The following is a 14,081-nucleotide window of genomic DNA, read 5'->3' as shown; positions in this document are numbered from 1 at the left end:
AGGGTAGTCCATCAGGAAGGAAGGCTTTCTGAACCTCTATTTTCAATTCTCCATGCATTAATGCTTGTAACAACCTTAGCAGCCAAAGAACGTTAATCCGGTAGAGGGATGCTGATATATATAGGTGACTGGTTGGTCTTGGCAGATGTTAGCAATATCAGTACCTTGGCTTGCATTTCAACTGGAAGTCAGTCTGGTCCCATCCTTAATGACATTATAGATGAAAATCAACTCTTTAGACAAGATGAATTTTTCTTACCAGACAGTAAGGAAGCTGCCAGGTTCTCAAATGAGTACAACTGCCAACCAGATAGTGTTTTGCAATAAAGGTACAATAATGTATACTATATACTACCACAGTACTTTGAAGAGTATGAAAAAAAAAACCCAGAGGCATGAACGTTTAAAGGTGTTATAATTTTAGTCTTGGTACATTATTATTATACTGTGTAACATAATACTGTAAATTTTCACTCATTACATATCCAGTTCATTATTGCTCTTTGATGTGGCTGGTTTCCAATATAATTACTATACTGTTGATTCACAGTTTGGTTGCGAAAGTAAAGAAGAATGAAGTATATTAAGCTGGTATAACATTACACTTCCCATTTTAATAATCATTAATTATATTAGAAGTACTCCCATAAGTATACTAGTTGCATTATATTATATACGATAAAGAACAACAACAGGCAGTCGATAGAAACCTATGGAAAATAACACAGGCAATGCCTTTCTTACTTACTGTGTTACATTGCCTTAGCTATGAAACTTGATTTTCAGCATAATTGAATTTAGTCTGTGATCAAAATCTTTCCATCTTTACATTTCATATACTATTTAGTTTATATAAAAAACACAAAACATTCAATTTTTGAAGCAGTATTTTTCTCTAAAGACCTCAACACAAAAATGTGGTTTCAGTTAAGTTTAGCATGCTTGCTAAACAACAACCATTGACTAAGTTTTACATGCTTGCCAAACAATAATTCTCATTAAGTTTAGTGGGTTTTAAAAACAATTTTGAATCTAAGACTACATACTTCTTAGATTAAATTAAAATCCTCCAGGAGACCAGATGCCTTCTGAAGCAGAATTGTTAGATCTGAAATGTGTCTGCGAATCTCTTTATGCCTTTTGCTTAGCTCCTCTCCTTGCAAATCGTCTATTCTATAGAGAAGGTCAGAGATGCCAGGAAACCCTGCTGCGGCATAGCTGTCGAACTGGCTTGGTGCAAATATTGCATGTCTGAAAGTACAAGAAGGTATACGTACATTTAAACAGTAAATTTGTTCATATACGAAACAAACCTTCGGTCTTAACATTAGGATTTACTAGTGCCAAGCTGGAAACCGGTAGAATTAAAATCAAACTTGTGCCATCCAGGGACTATTGGCATCTATACCAGGTCATGGGGCATGTATACCCAGAATGCCCTCGGCGTCGTGTGACCCCCCCAGTTATCTTTCTACCACCTTTAAGATAGGACGTGTTCTCTGTCTTATCTGTTTAAAGCCGGTTTTAGTTTGCCCGTTTTTATCCATTTCACTTTCATTTTTCTTATTAATTCTCTTTCTATGAGTGTGCTCAGTGTGGGTGTGAGCTGTAAGAGTGTGTAAGTGGTGAGATGGAGTGTTTTGTATCGCCGTCGGGATCATCTTCCATTTGCTTTCCATGTTCGAGATTCCTAACTTCGGTGTCGATGGATCCTCATCCGTGTAGTAGGTGCAGAGAAAATGTATGTACAATTACTAATCCTTGTTCTGTTTCTCGTGGAAAGGCCAGTACAAAAGAAGGAGTCAACGCCATCTTTGGATGACCAAGCGTTGCCGGCTTCTTTTGTATCGGCAATACACCAGACTGCTCCACATGTTTCGCCTCCTGCCTTGGATTTGTCCCATACCCCTTCGGTTTCTCCTAGTGGTTCGTTATCAGAAGCTCCAGGAGGGGTTTTGGGTAATTTGATGCATAATATTTACGCTTCATTGTTCCCAGCAGGGAGGGGGGGGAGCATCACCATCTTTGTTCCAAGTGCCTGCTCCCGACTCGAACAGGATGGAAGGTACGTGGGCGGCGCTAGGCTACCAACCTTGGAAGATTTGCTGTCGCATTATATGGCGTCACGGTTCCAGCAGAATCTGGCAGCGCTGAATATTCCTCATCCCCCGGGATTGCACTTTATGGGAAATAATGCCGCGGCTACGCCAAAAACTTCAATGTTTACAGAGATGCAGAACGTTGGGGGTAGTTTTGCTGCAAACTCAGGGATGCCAGCAGCAGCAGCCCAGTCTCTCCCTACAAGATTGGTGACGTCACAACCAACGTCACACACCGACATGGCAGACGCGATGACGTCACAGCCTACTGCTTCTCAGTCTACTTCGCTGCCTCCGGACTCAAATACGCTTTCTGATTCGGTAGTACACACTGTAATGAAGAAGTCACAGGATCTAGAGAAGAAAATTAATAAAGATAAAAAGAAAAGGCGTGATTCGTCGTCGTCTTCGTCTTCTTCCTCTAGCTTGGCGTCATCGCTAAGTTCGATGACGTCACAGGGTGTACCGGTCAAGCGGTGGAGGATACGGGATTTCCGCGACTGATCCTCGGGCCAAGAGGAGAAGAGTAAATTCTTCATCTTCGGGCCAGGACTGTCAAAGTCAGTGGCTGGTTAGCTCAAAGCTAGAGGACGAAGCCATTTACAAGAGTCTGAACGAGCGAGTGAGTCGGCGGCCGATGGGATAACGGCCGACGCGGAGTTGCCAGTAGAGACTACAAAGAGTCAAAGAAAGACTACAGTGTCGATGGCAAAATCGACGTTAGGGGCGAAAAGTGCAGAAAAGGATAGAGCACAGATACGGGTTTCGCCTGTAAGACCGTTTAAAATATGGAGAAAAGATGATAAGGCTCCTATTAAAAGTTTGAAGAATAGCGAGTTGGCAACCTCATCTGATACGTTGGTGGAAGGCGTTGTCCGCCTAGATGAAGGATCAAGGCCGAATTCTCCGACGGTCGTTGGAGACGATGTTAATCGTCATGGAGAGGAAGTGAGCTCGGTTTCGAGAAAGCCTTCATCTTGGAGGTATAGGCGAGATTCTCGCTCTAGATCCGAGAGCAGAGGAGTGAGCCGGTCTCGTTCTCCTGCTGACTGTTCGGGATCGAGCCATCGGCGGTCATATCAGAGATCAAAGAGGCTGTGACCGTAGGGGCAGACAGCCACGAAGCACCCGGACGTTTGTCAGGGGATAGGAGTGAGATAGCATCTCCTGTGGCTTAGCACAGTACGCTAGAACCAGAGGAAGGAGAAAACCAAGAGTTTCTGGCTTCATATGCGGAGGTGATTGACTTGATTCGTCAATTCAATAACCTTTCGGAGAGAACGGAAACACTGGCCAGTATGCTTCCTCTGGGGATTGACATGGCGTTTGGGGTGAAAAAGGATACCAAGGTGTCGTATGAATTGCCTTGTTCAAATCATGCAGAGTCTGTTTTACAACATGTAAACGCACGGATTGCGGGAAGGGATAATTCCTTAAGATCAAATAGATCGTTTAAGTTTATCCCTCCTCCAATGATGAAACAGAAAATGTTATATGACCGACAGTTCCTTTACTATCTAGACAAATTAACCCAAATATGGTAAGATTAAGGCCTGGATTAACCTTAGATCAAGTGAAAATGGAATGCCCCTCGATGACTTGCCAAGAGGCTGCTACGTTAGAAGCAACAGCTTCTTCTGTCTTTCAGACTGCTTCTTGGCTGGATCTTTGGTCGACAGCAGTTGCGGAGATTGCATCCTCAGAAGTGACGAGGAAGGTAGTGGATGAATCAATGTTCATTAGATTACTACAATCAGGTGCCAAAGCAATTGCGTACTTGACAAATTTAAGTGCCAATGTTTGAGCAAATATCCTGTTAATGAGGAGGGATGCAGCTTTGGCTAGACTAAGCTGCACTGTTGATTTGGATTCCCTGCTAGCAATGAGGAATGGGAATATCTTAGTCGCAATTGCTGTTGCCAGAGGCTATAGATAGAAGAAGGATGGACACTAACGATAGATTGGTACAGCAGGCAGTTAGAAAAACATCTAGCAGTCAGGCTAATCCTATGGAGGTAAGGCAGCAGCTAATACCTCGGAAGAAGCCAGTGAGGAATAACATCCCTAATAGAGCAACAAGACCCTCTTCCCCAAAGAAGTTAACTCATCGGCCCTTTCACAATAGAAATAACAGAGGAAGGGGGATTAGGGGAAGAGCAAGGGGCTCAAGACAATAGGATAGGCGCCTCTCATCACTCAGCCACACCAGTGGGTGGTTGCCTGGCAAATCACTGGAAGGTGTGGCAGGAACTGGGAGCAGAGCAGTGTGTGGTGGATATTCTCAGAGTCGGGTATTTGATTCCGTTCTAAGTATCCCCACCCCTGACAGAACAGCCATTACCTCACCCTGCTTATGCTCAAGAACCTCAGAAGGCTTTTATTCTGCAGGATGAAGTGAAGATGATGGAAAAAGGGGCTGTGGAACAAGTATCCATTCCGTCAAAGGGGTTTTACAGCAGAATTTTCCTTGTACCCAAAGCCAACGGGGACTGGAGGACAGTAATAGACCTGTCAACTTTGAATCTGTTAATAAGAAAAACCAGATTCAAAATGATAACTCCAAAGATTGATCTACAAGCAGTCAGGATCAAGGACTTTTTGCTGACAATCGACTTGAAAGACGCTTACTTTCAGATCCCAGTCCATCAGTCTTCCAGGAAATTTCTCCACTTCAGTCTTGCAGAGAAAGTTTTCGAGTTCAAAGTTCTGTGCTTTGGATTGACAACAGCTCCTCAAGTTTTTACAAGAGTGTTCACTCTCGTGTTGACATGGGCGCATGCTCAGGGGATCAGGCTAATAAGATATCTAGACGATTGGCTGGTGATAGCAAAGTCGAGAGAGAGATTACTCAGGGACAGGGCGACCCTTCTACGGTTTTGTCACAGCTAAGGTATTGTGATAAATCAGGAGAAGTGGCAGTTGGATCCAAGTCAACGGCTGGTGTATCTGGGAATGGTTATAGACACAATAAAAGCCAAAGTATTCCTGACAGACCAGAGAGTTAGAGAAATGCAAACAAGTGGTGAATGCCTTCCTGGAAAAACAAACACAGCCAGCAAAACAGTGGCAGGTAGTACTGGGAGTTCTAACTTCCTTGGGGAAGCTAGTACCACAAGGGAGGCTACACCTTCAATCTCTACAATGGAGGATGAAGGAGTTCTGGTCACCAATAGTAGATCACCCGTAGGAGCAGATTCCCTTGTCGGCAGAAGTGAGGAAAGACTTGCTGGGGGGGGGGTGAAGGACAGCAATCTGACAGTGGGTGCTCCCCTTCAGCAACCCTCCCCGGATCTCCTGCTGTTCTCAGATGCATCACTAGAAGGTTTGGGAGCGCATATGGAGGAGCTGATGGTTTCAGCAAAATGGAGCGGCGAGGACAGAAAACCCCATATAAACGTGCTGGAGTTAAAAGCAGCATTTCTAGCACTACAGGAATTCTGGGAGAGGGTACAGGGGCAATCAGTGGTTTTGATGTCAGGCAACACCACAGTAGTAACTTACATAAACAAACAAGGAGGTCTAGTGTCTCGACAGTTACATGCGATGAGAGTTCAACTTCATCAGCAGGCTGTAGGGAATGTAGTAGACATCAGGGCCAGATACATTCCGGGAAAAAGAAATATATTGGCCGACAAGTTGAGCCGCAGGGATCAGATCCTGGGAATGGAGTGGTCCTTGTACCAACAAGTAGCGGACAGAATGCTCATGTTGTGGGAAAGGCCGATCATAGACCTATTCGCAACCAGGTACAACAAAAAGTTTGGAGTGTATTGTTTGGTAGTCCCGGACGTAGAGGCAGTAGCAATAGATGTGCTACACCACCCATGGGACAATCTGGACAGCTACGCATTTCCTCCATTTTGTCTAATCCGTCAGGTTCTGAACAGGGTAATGCGGTCTCAGAACCTCAGAATGACTCTGGTAGCTCCGTTATGGCCAAAGGCAGAATGGTTTCCGGACCTCTTGGAACTCCTGATAGACGTGCCGAGAGTTATTCCCATGGAACAACCTGCTATGTCAGCCGCACGTGGAGAGGTACCACCGGTCGGTGAAGTCCCTATCACTTCACGGGTGGAGACTGTCGAGTATCTCTTGCGAGCGAGAGGGTTTTCGCAAAAAGCAGCAGTGCAGATGGCAGGAAATATCAGAAAGTCATCGGCAGCAGTATACCAAGAAAAATGGTCAGCATACTGTGATTGGTGTCGTAGAGGGAACTTGTCTCCACTCGGTACCACTATTCAGCAATTAGCAGACTTTCTGATATATCTCAGGACAGAAAGGCATATGTCTGTATCTGCGGTGAAGGGGTACAGGGCTGCTCTAGCCTCGGTACGCATGAAAGGGTGTTGGCCATGTTGATGAAGAGCTTTGAGCAGTCATGTTTGCCAAAGGAACTGAAAGCCCCAGATTGGGATTTGACCATGGTACTGAGTAGTCTGACAAAACCCCCCTACGAACCTCTAAGGCAGTCCACAGATAGGAGCCTGACCCTGAAGACAGTCTTCTTATTGGCCCTAGCTTCAACCAAAAGGGTGGGAGAACTACATGGCCTGTCATATATTGTAAAGCACTCGAGAGGTTGGAAGTCAATGGCATTCGAGTTTGTGCCAGAATTCGTGGCCAAAACTCGAGACCCATCAATAGTGGACGGCAGATTTGACTTTTACCATACCTTCTCTGGCAGATTTTGTAGACGCTGACAAAGATGAGATGCTTCTGTGTCCCGTCAGGGTAATAAGGAGGACAAGGCATCTCAGGCCGGGGTGCAGGTGGTTGTTCATAAGTACAGGACGGAACAAAAAGGAAGTGTCCAGGAATACAATATCGTTTTGGCTAAGAGAAACGATCAGGAATGCCTACAAGACAGAAGACGGGGTCAGATAGCCAGGAGAGGGCTAGGGCTCATGACATTAGAGGCTCGAGTGCTTCTTTGGCATTCAAGAAGAATATGTCTGTGGAGAGAATTCTGAAAGCTGGTGTTTGGAAATGCCAAACGACTTTCACTTCCTTTTATTTAAAAGACGTTGCCCATAGATCCTTGGATACCTTTTCCTTAGGTCCAGTGGTGGCGGCCCAGCAAGTGGTATAGCTTATCCAGTACCCCTGGCGGGTCAGTTTGTGTCTAGTCTAAGATGAAGGTATGAAAGTAGAATGAATGGGATGACTGGTCTTTTTTCTTTAATACTTTCTTTCTACTCCTTTACCTACGGGCAGTATGAAGGAGAGTACCATCATAAGCTGGAACGGACTAGATGCAGGCGAGGTGGTCAGCCATACTGTAGCAACACACCCCTCTCGGTAATAGGGAAGGGAGGAGTGATGGTAGATCCAGATACAAGGGACAAGAGTGGTTTATGAGAATGGAGGGTCCTCTATTTCCCCATAGTTTATAAACCATGGCATGATACCAGCACCCAGTGAGGGAAACCAATAGATTTCCTTATATCTTTGGTTCAAGGGTTTATAGTCTATTCTCTTGGAATACTCCTAATATTCGGAAAAGGATATAGGTGGCAAACTCCCAGTCAGTTAGAGACTTACCTCCCTCCAATATGTAAGTCTATCCTAATGTTAAGACCGAAGGTTTGTTTCATATATGAACAAATGACAAATTTGTAACTAATTTGTATTTTTCATAACTAACAAACCTGAGGTCTTAACAGTTAAAGGCCCTCCTCGAACCACCCCTCTAGCAGTCTAAACTGGGTTAGAAGTATAACTGGCGGGTCACACGACGCCGAGGGCATTCTGGGTATACATGCCCCTTGACCTGGTATAGATGCCAATATAGTCCCTGGATCGCACAAGTTTAATTTTAATTCTACCGGTTTCCAGCTTGGCGCTAGTAAATCCTAATGTTACGACCTCAGGTTTGTTAGTTATGAAAAATACAAATTAGTTACAAATTTGTCATAATTTATAGAGCTATGAAGCAACAGCACACATTAAAGCTAAAGAAGAAATTCCACTGGCACTACAACATTCAAATATATTCCCTATGTCTCTTGATACATTTACTTTTCTGCTCAGGATTAATTAACAGTGGTAAATGTACTCTGTGAAGTTACAATCCATATGCGATAATTGTTCTGGTGTTGTTTTATTGCTAAATGTTTTGCTTTCTTAAATTAATGGAAGAGATGTATTATTTCTTTAACACTATCCAAAACTTTGAACTGCAATCCCAATAATATACCGGTATGTATATTTTATGTTATTTAGGGTTTTTTTTTCTTTTTGCTTCCAATCTGAAACTGTGGAAGTAAACAAATGTTTCTAAAATACTGTAAAATAATACTGTAGCCTAGTGCTTAAGTCACAAAATACTAACAATATGCAAATTATAGAACATAAAAAGAGGGGTGAATAAAGATGGCATGTACCAATAAAAAACAGCATGGATGTGCAGACTCAACTTCTCAACCTTCTGAGATTCCAAAGATGTAATGCAAATTGAATCCATTGGGATTCTGATGAAGATAAATGACATCTATACTGTACAGTCATTTATAAAAAAAATGATTAGTACTGGGATGACTACTGGAGTGGTTGGAGTTTAACTCAAGTCAGCCCACTAAAAGAGAATTCTCATTAAACCAGTCCCCAACTCAACAAATTTTTGCCTATTCCTTTTTTTATAATTTTTTGTATGCAATTAATTGGCATACAGAAAAAAATATAATAACTGGGAAATCCATTTACTCATTGTGGAAAAAGAAATTGAATCTCCTGGGATTTTACGCTTTAAAAAGTAGAGAAAGTTTTATTAAAATTCAGCACTTCATTTGACATGTAATTTTAAAATTTTTGTTTTTTAAAAGTGCTGTTAAAGTGTAATTATTTGGCTTAAAAACACACCAAAATCAGAAATCTATAATGAAAAAGAAGTTAACACGCAATGTCAGAAAACTATCTCTTAAACAAAAAACCACATCTTGCTAACTATTTTGTCAGTTTTAACCGTAACCAGCTCCCACCCCACAAAATCTCAAAGGATTACTGCTCAGGCTTCCACTTATGCAATGGGAGGCAGGGTAGACATCTGAAAAATGATCATAGTGCTCAGCGACTTAACCAGACCATGTAACATATACTTGGCCCTCAGAATCCTGTCGAGAGAGTTGACTAACATTAACCAGTTGTTCAAGTAGAGAAATATTTGGTCCCAAGAGATAACACCATTTCTCTATTAGCAAGTCTGAACAGTGTTAGTCAATAACAATCGTTCAGTGTATTTTGGGGGGAGAGCCTTAGGTCTCTAATGAACCCCTCTTCCACCAAATGAAGATAATGCTAAGTGAAATGTTCTATCAAGCATGAAAAATAGGAGTTTACTCTGATTCAAACTCCTTTTCTGCCAGAGAAGGAGACTGGGCAGTAGGAACAAATTCCTCAAAAATCTGGCTTAACAGAAGGGGAACTGAAAAATAGGCTTTTGCTGCTCCCCCGAGTCGACAGAAGGTGAGTGTGCAAGAGTAGATGAAACACCACCCGGTGCTACAGAAAACGGGAAGTGAGGAGGGACCAGAGAAGAGCCACCACCTATTCTCAAATCACACTGTGCTCCTGCAGTCAGCACAGTGTGTCTGTCTAATTTAAAATTAACATCCTGCAAACACAGTAATAACTTTTGAAGAACCTGATTTCTTAGCCTTGCTTCCTGTGGATGGCATCCTAAGAAAATCAAGTGTACAATACTACTAGTAGAGCAGAAGAGCTAAAACTGTGAAATGCCAACAACCGACCTCTGATGAGCTAAGATCACTCAAAACATACCTGGTGGAGAACTGGGAGCTAGTGCTCATTTGGGTCAGCCTAGGAAATTTCTTCATTACTGTATTCTGAATGCAGACACTCCTAGTGGTGCTGAAGTATAGTTGTAAACTTCCACAATAATATAGGCCACTGTACTGATTTTATTTCTAATGTCACAAAGTCAGAAATTACTCGAGCTGGAGCTGGGACAACACATCATAAATTATCAAAATAGGTGACTTGTCATAGTTCCATTGCTGACAGTAATTTGGTTTGGAAATGCTAATAGTAGGAGAAATCTTCGCTGAAGCAAATGCTGTATATTATTAAGATACTGTAGTTTAAAGTAACACTTCAACATTAATAAATGGACTTCTGTATTTATTGGATGAATTGTATAAATTTAAATTGAATGTTTTAAGTAAAGAACAGGTTAGTTTAGACTAGGAACTAGTATGTTGAATTGCTATTAGCTATCAGGTACCTATAAAATATTCAAGGGCAGACTATAATGTAGAGTCTTTGTTACTTATACTTATCATTCTACCTTTGGTACTTAAAAGGCTTATTTATCATCCTACCCATGCCCCCAAAGTATTTGTTGAGGTACTACTACAAACTTACCTGACTGTAGGTCGTCCTGGTAGACCTGTTGGTATAATGAAAACCTGTTCCATTTTCATTAATTGGTCATTAACTGCACGCAGCGTAACTGGACTGAAAATAAAAGATATTCATAACGTACTATAACAGGAGCAAAATTATACTGCAACCATGAAATGATATCGATGAATAAAATTATAGTACATACTTTGTTTTGTATAAGAATTTCATAGTAAAAATTATACTACTGTAAAACATATCACTCTGCTAATTGTAGTCTTGATCGTATTGCTATTTATCAGTACATTTATATCTGTGAATGCCACGACACTGACAAAAGATTAGGATGCAGCCAATTTATATTTCTTCATGATCTCAAAATGAATAACAGAGGGACAATCTGAGATGTCAATTCTATGTACACTATACACTTTCATACTAATACACTTGTTCTTTGTCTTCCTTTTTTCCCCATTTTCTACTATGTATATATCCATAATATATATACTACAGTAAAATTTAAAAATCAAGTGTCATAATACATATATACTTGCATGAAAAAAAATTTCTTATTTGAATATTCACAGTTTATCATCCTAGATACTGTTACCTAATGTCATGACCCAGCAAACCACCTGCATTCCTCCTTTTAGGGAAATGAAGATTTGAATTTTAATAACCGTACTGAAAATACTAATTAAACATTATCTAGTTTCCTCTAAAGATTTTGAGGGAAAAAACTGTAATTAGCAATTGTGTAAGTGTCACAGGGTACTCACTCTAAGGTATCCTTTACAGAGTCCAGTTTTCTAGCAAATATGGCCGTTGCAGTTGTGAAATTCTGAGCAGATTTTTCTAGTAGAGCTGGAGTGAATATTATTAGGTCTGTATCAGTTTATGCATCTGGACTTGTGAAAGACAGAACTCATTTGTGACAGACTGCCACTTCTTGCTGAAGTGTATTTATTTAACTTAAGATTAAATTCAAGACCAGACTAATCCTTTGGTAATTATCAATCAAGTGTGATAAATAACTTTCATTACAAATGGTATAGTTCAAGGCTTTCTAAAACATTGTACAGCTATGCTCAGAACTGATGCTACATGACTGCATGGGATTTCGTTCAAAATCACTAACTGGCGACCTAACGTGCTCCATATTTACATAGTATTTTAATGCGAAAACATGATTGTTGCATGCAAGAGTCAAATGTGTCGTACGTATATTTCAAAACTGTAAGAAAATATCGTGTACCCAAATTTGGGAATGCAGTTACGAAACATTTTCAAAAAATGAAAAATTGTCATAATATTAATATTGCTTCCAATGCAGCCCTAAAATTTGAAATAGTACAGTGGTTCCCCGTATTCGCAGGGGATGCGTACTGGACCCCCGTGAATAGTTAGCACCCACGAATAGTTGAAACCCCGTTAAAAATGCTTAAAACCTATTTTGTTAGTTAAAACTCAAGAAAAACCCACTAAAAACCAAGAATTTGTGGAGATTTCTCATGGAAAAATACCGCAAATGGGCGAATTTTCTGCAAAAAATGCGGGAAAATGTTCCAGAGAGAAATCGGCGAATGTGTGAGTCCACGAATCCGAAGAACGCGAATACGAGGGTCCACTCTAGTCCCATTTGATTGTTTTTATGCCTCAATGCTGAAAAATGTAAATACTAATTACATATAATATTAGAATGCTTCCATTGATATCAACAGGTGAGCAGAGCGTGACACAACCATTAGAGTGGTAGGGCGACATGAACCACCTGGTGTAACTTATGTCTACAATGCTTAGCGACAATGAAATTATCTTGAAACCCATTATTTTATATTTGTTAAAGGAACATTTGGATTTTCATAAAAAATAAAATTATTTGAGTTATTTTTCTTAAACACTTCAAAAAATTATGGCTTACTAGCAAATATTTGCCTTTGCAATTATATTTATTTTTGTTAAAGCCAAGATTGTGTTCCTAGGTCTGGATGTGTTAGATTTCTTTACTTACTATACATACATTACACTCAACATTCACATCTGTATATGTATTAACAATTTCTGGCGAGAAAGCTTATGAAGTTATCTACACATTCTTGCACTTCAAGTTACCTTGTGAATGAATAAATTACACACCAAAAGCGAGCTAACAAACCTGAGGTCTTAACAATAGGGTAGGGTTTGATACCTAGCTTAAATTTATCCAGCCCAGAAGTCCTGTGATCGTCAACTCATTTCTACTGCCTTCCAGGATTCCACTATTCATACCTTCTCTGGGACAGATGCAAATTGCAGTAGATGTGCTTCACACCTATTCTTTTTGCTTCATCATCAGCTGTTTTATGTTTAATGCTAGTCCAACTCTCTCAGGGGGATGTTGCCCCTTCAGGGAGAGAGGGACCAGCTACATTTTGTTCTTTGGCATTTTGCATTTGTTATAGTGTTCCATAGGTCTTGACATTCATACTAATATATATTTTGATCAATAGCCATCTTCCCCATATAAATCATTTTGCAACATACAGGCATCTTGAACACATCCTAAATCTTCAACATGCAAAGAACACTTGTTGTAATACATATTCCTACTTTAAAAATGTTGTTAAGACTGTTGAGCTTACTGGGTCTACTGTTATAGTGTTGCAGAAGTAATTATGTTGACCACCCCAAGGAGCATGTTAAGCCAAGAAAAAAAGAAAAACTTCAAATCATACAGATTACGAATTACACCAATGTGTAAAAGAGATCATATTTACAGTATATAACCATAAGGAAAATAGTGCTAGCTGAGATGTAAACTTGTTGACATGTATGACATTAGAAATAAAAAAAATAGGTTAACACTACTTGGCAACATTATGTAGAGTGAGATTCTGGACGATACAAAATGAATCTGTCGCGTCAGATTTGAGCATAGCTTTACCAGCAACATCATACATTTCATCACTGCTTTTACCGAGGAAATAACTTACGGAATTTGTCATAAATTTTCAGCAAAGTGGCACCTTTGCCATTGTCCTTGACTTTGTTGAGGTTTTCTTCTATTGCCCTTGATAGCTGTTGCAGGCCGTAGGGTATAAGAGCAGAGTCTCCGAAGTACTTCAGGAACAGGGATGCCAACCTACCGCATCCCTGCATTATCCTAAAGCCTGGATCAATAAACTTATCTACTGCATAGAAAGTATCATAGCCTGTGTGGTAGAATGGGTACTTGGATATGTCGTACTTGTTCTATAAAGAGAAACGGTATTAATATATTATATTGCTAATACAGCACCCAACAAACAGGAGTCTGTTTGTTGGGCTCAGTTCATGGCTGTTGCAGACTGTAGGCTGAGTTTGTGACTTGGCTTAAGTTAAAAATGCTACAGAAACTACCAACAACCCCTCCACCCATTTTTTTAAAGTAATTTAAACATCTTCAAAACAGAAAAGAAATGTATATTGATATGGAGAGCTTTTTTATTTATTATTCAAAACCTACCTTATCTGTTCTAAACAACAGTTCCATGCTAGGTATGCCCCCATAGAAGGCAAAGGCTGCGTAGTCACTACCAGATCCCAGGGTCTCTAACCTACAAATTGAGACTTGAATAATCAATAATAATGTCAAGGCATAGGATC

General features: G+C 40.6%; 1 protein-coding gene across 2 annotated transcripts in view; it reads right to left on the bottom strand.

Annotated features, from left to right (window-relative positions):
- Positions 1-398: 398 nt before the first annotated feature.
- Positions 399-14,081, bottom strand: part of LOC135218474 (N-acetylated-alpha-linked acidic dipeptidase 2-like) — a 93,018-nt gene continuing 79,335 nt past the window's right edge. For both annotated transcript variants that reach the window (XM_064254800.1, XM_064254799.1), the window contains exons 14-18: positions 13,942-14,032; positions 13,430-13,688; positions 11,237-11,321; positions 10,479-10,571; positions 399-1,251 (exon numbers count right to left, since the gene is read on the bottom strand). In XM_064254800.1, the coding sequence (XP_064110870.1) occupies positions 1,050-1,251; positions 10,479-10,571; positions 11,237-11,321; positions 13,430-13,688; positions 13,942-14,032 (730 nt within the window). In that variant the 3' untranslated portion in view covers positions 399-1,049. The remainder of the gene's footprint in view (positions 1,252-10,478; positions 10,572-11,236; positions 11,322-13,429; positions 13,689-13,941; positions 14,033-14,081) is intronic.

This window comes from Macrobrachium nipponense, chromosome 9 (assembly GCF_015104395.2).
Source record: "Macrobrachium nipponense isolate FS-2020 chromosome 9, ASM1510439v2, whole genome shotgun sequence".
Lineage (NCBI taxonomy): Eukaryota > Metazoa > Arthropoda > Malacostraca > Decapoda > Palaemonidae > Macrobrachium > Macrobrachium nipponense.
Note: the sequence above shows the minus strand (reverse complement) of the source record. Positions and strands in the feature narration are given on the sequence as shown.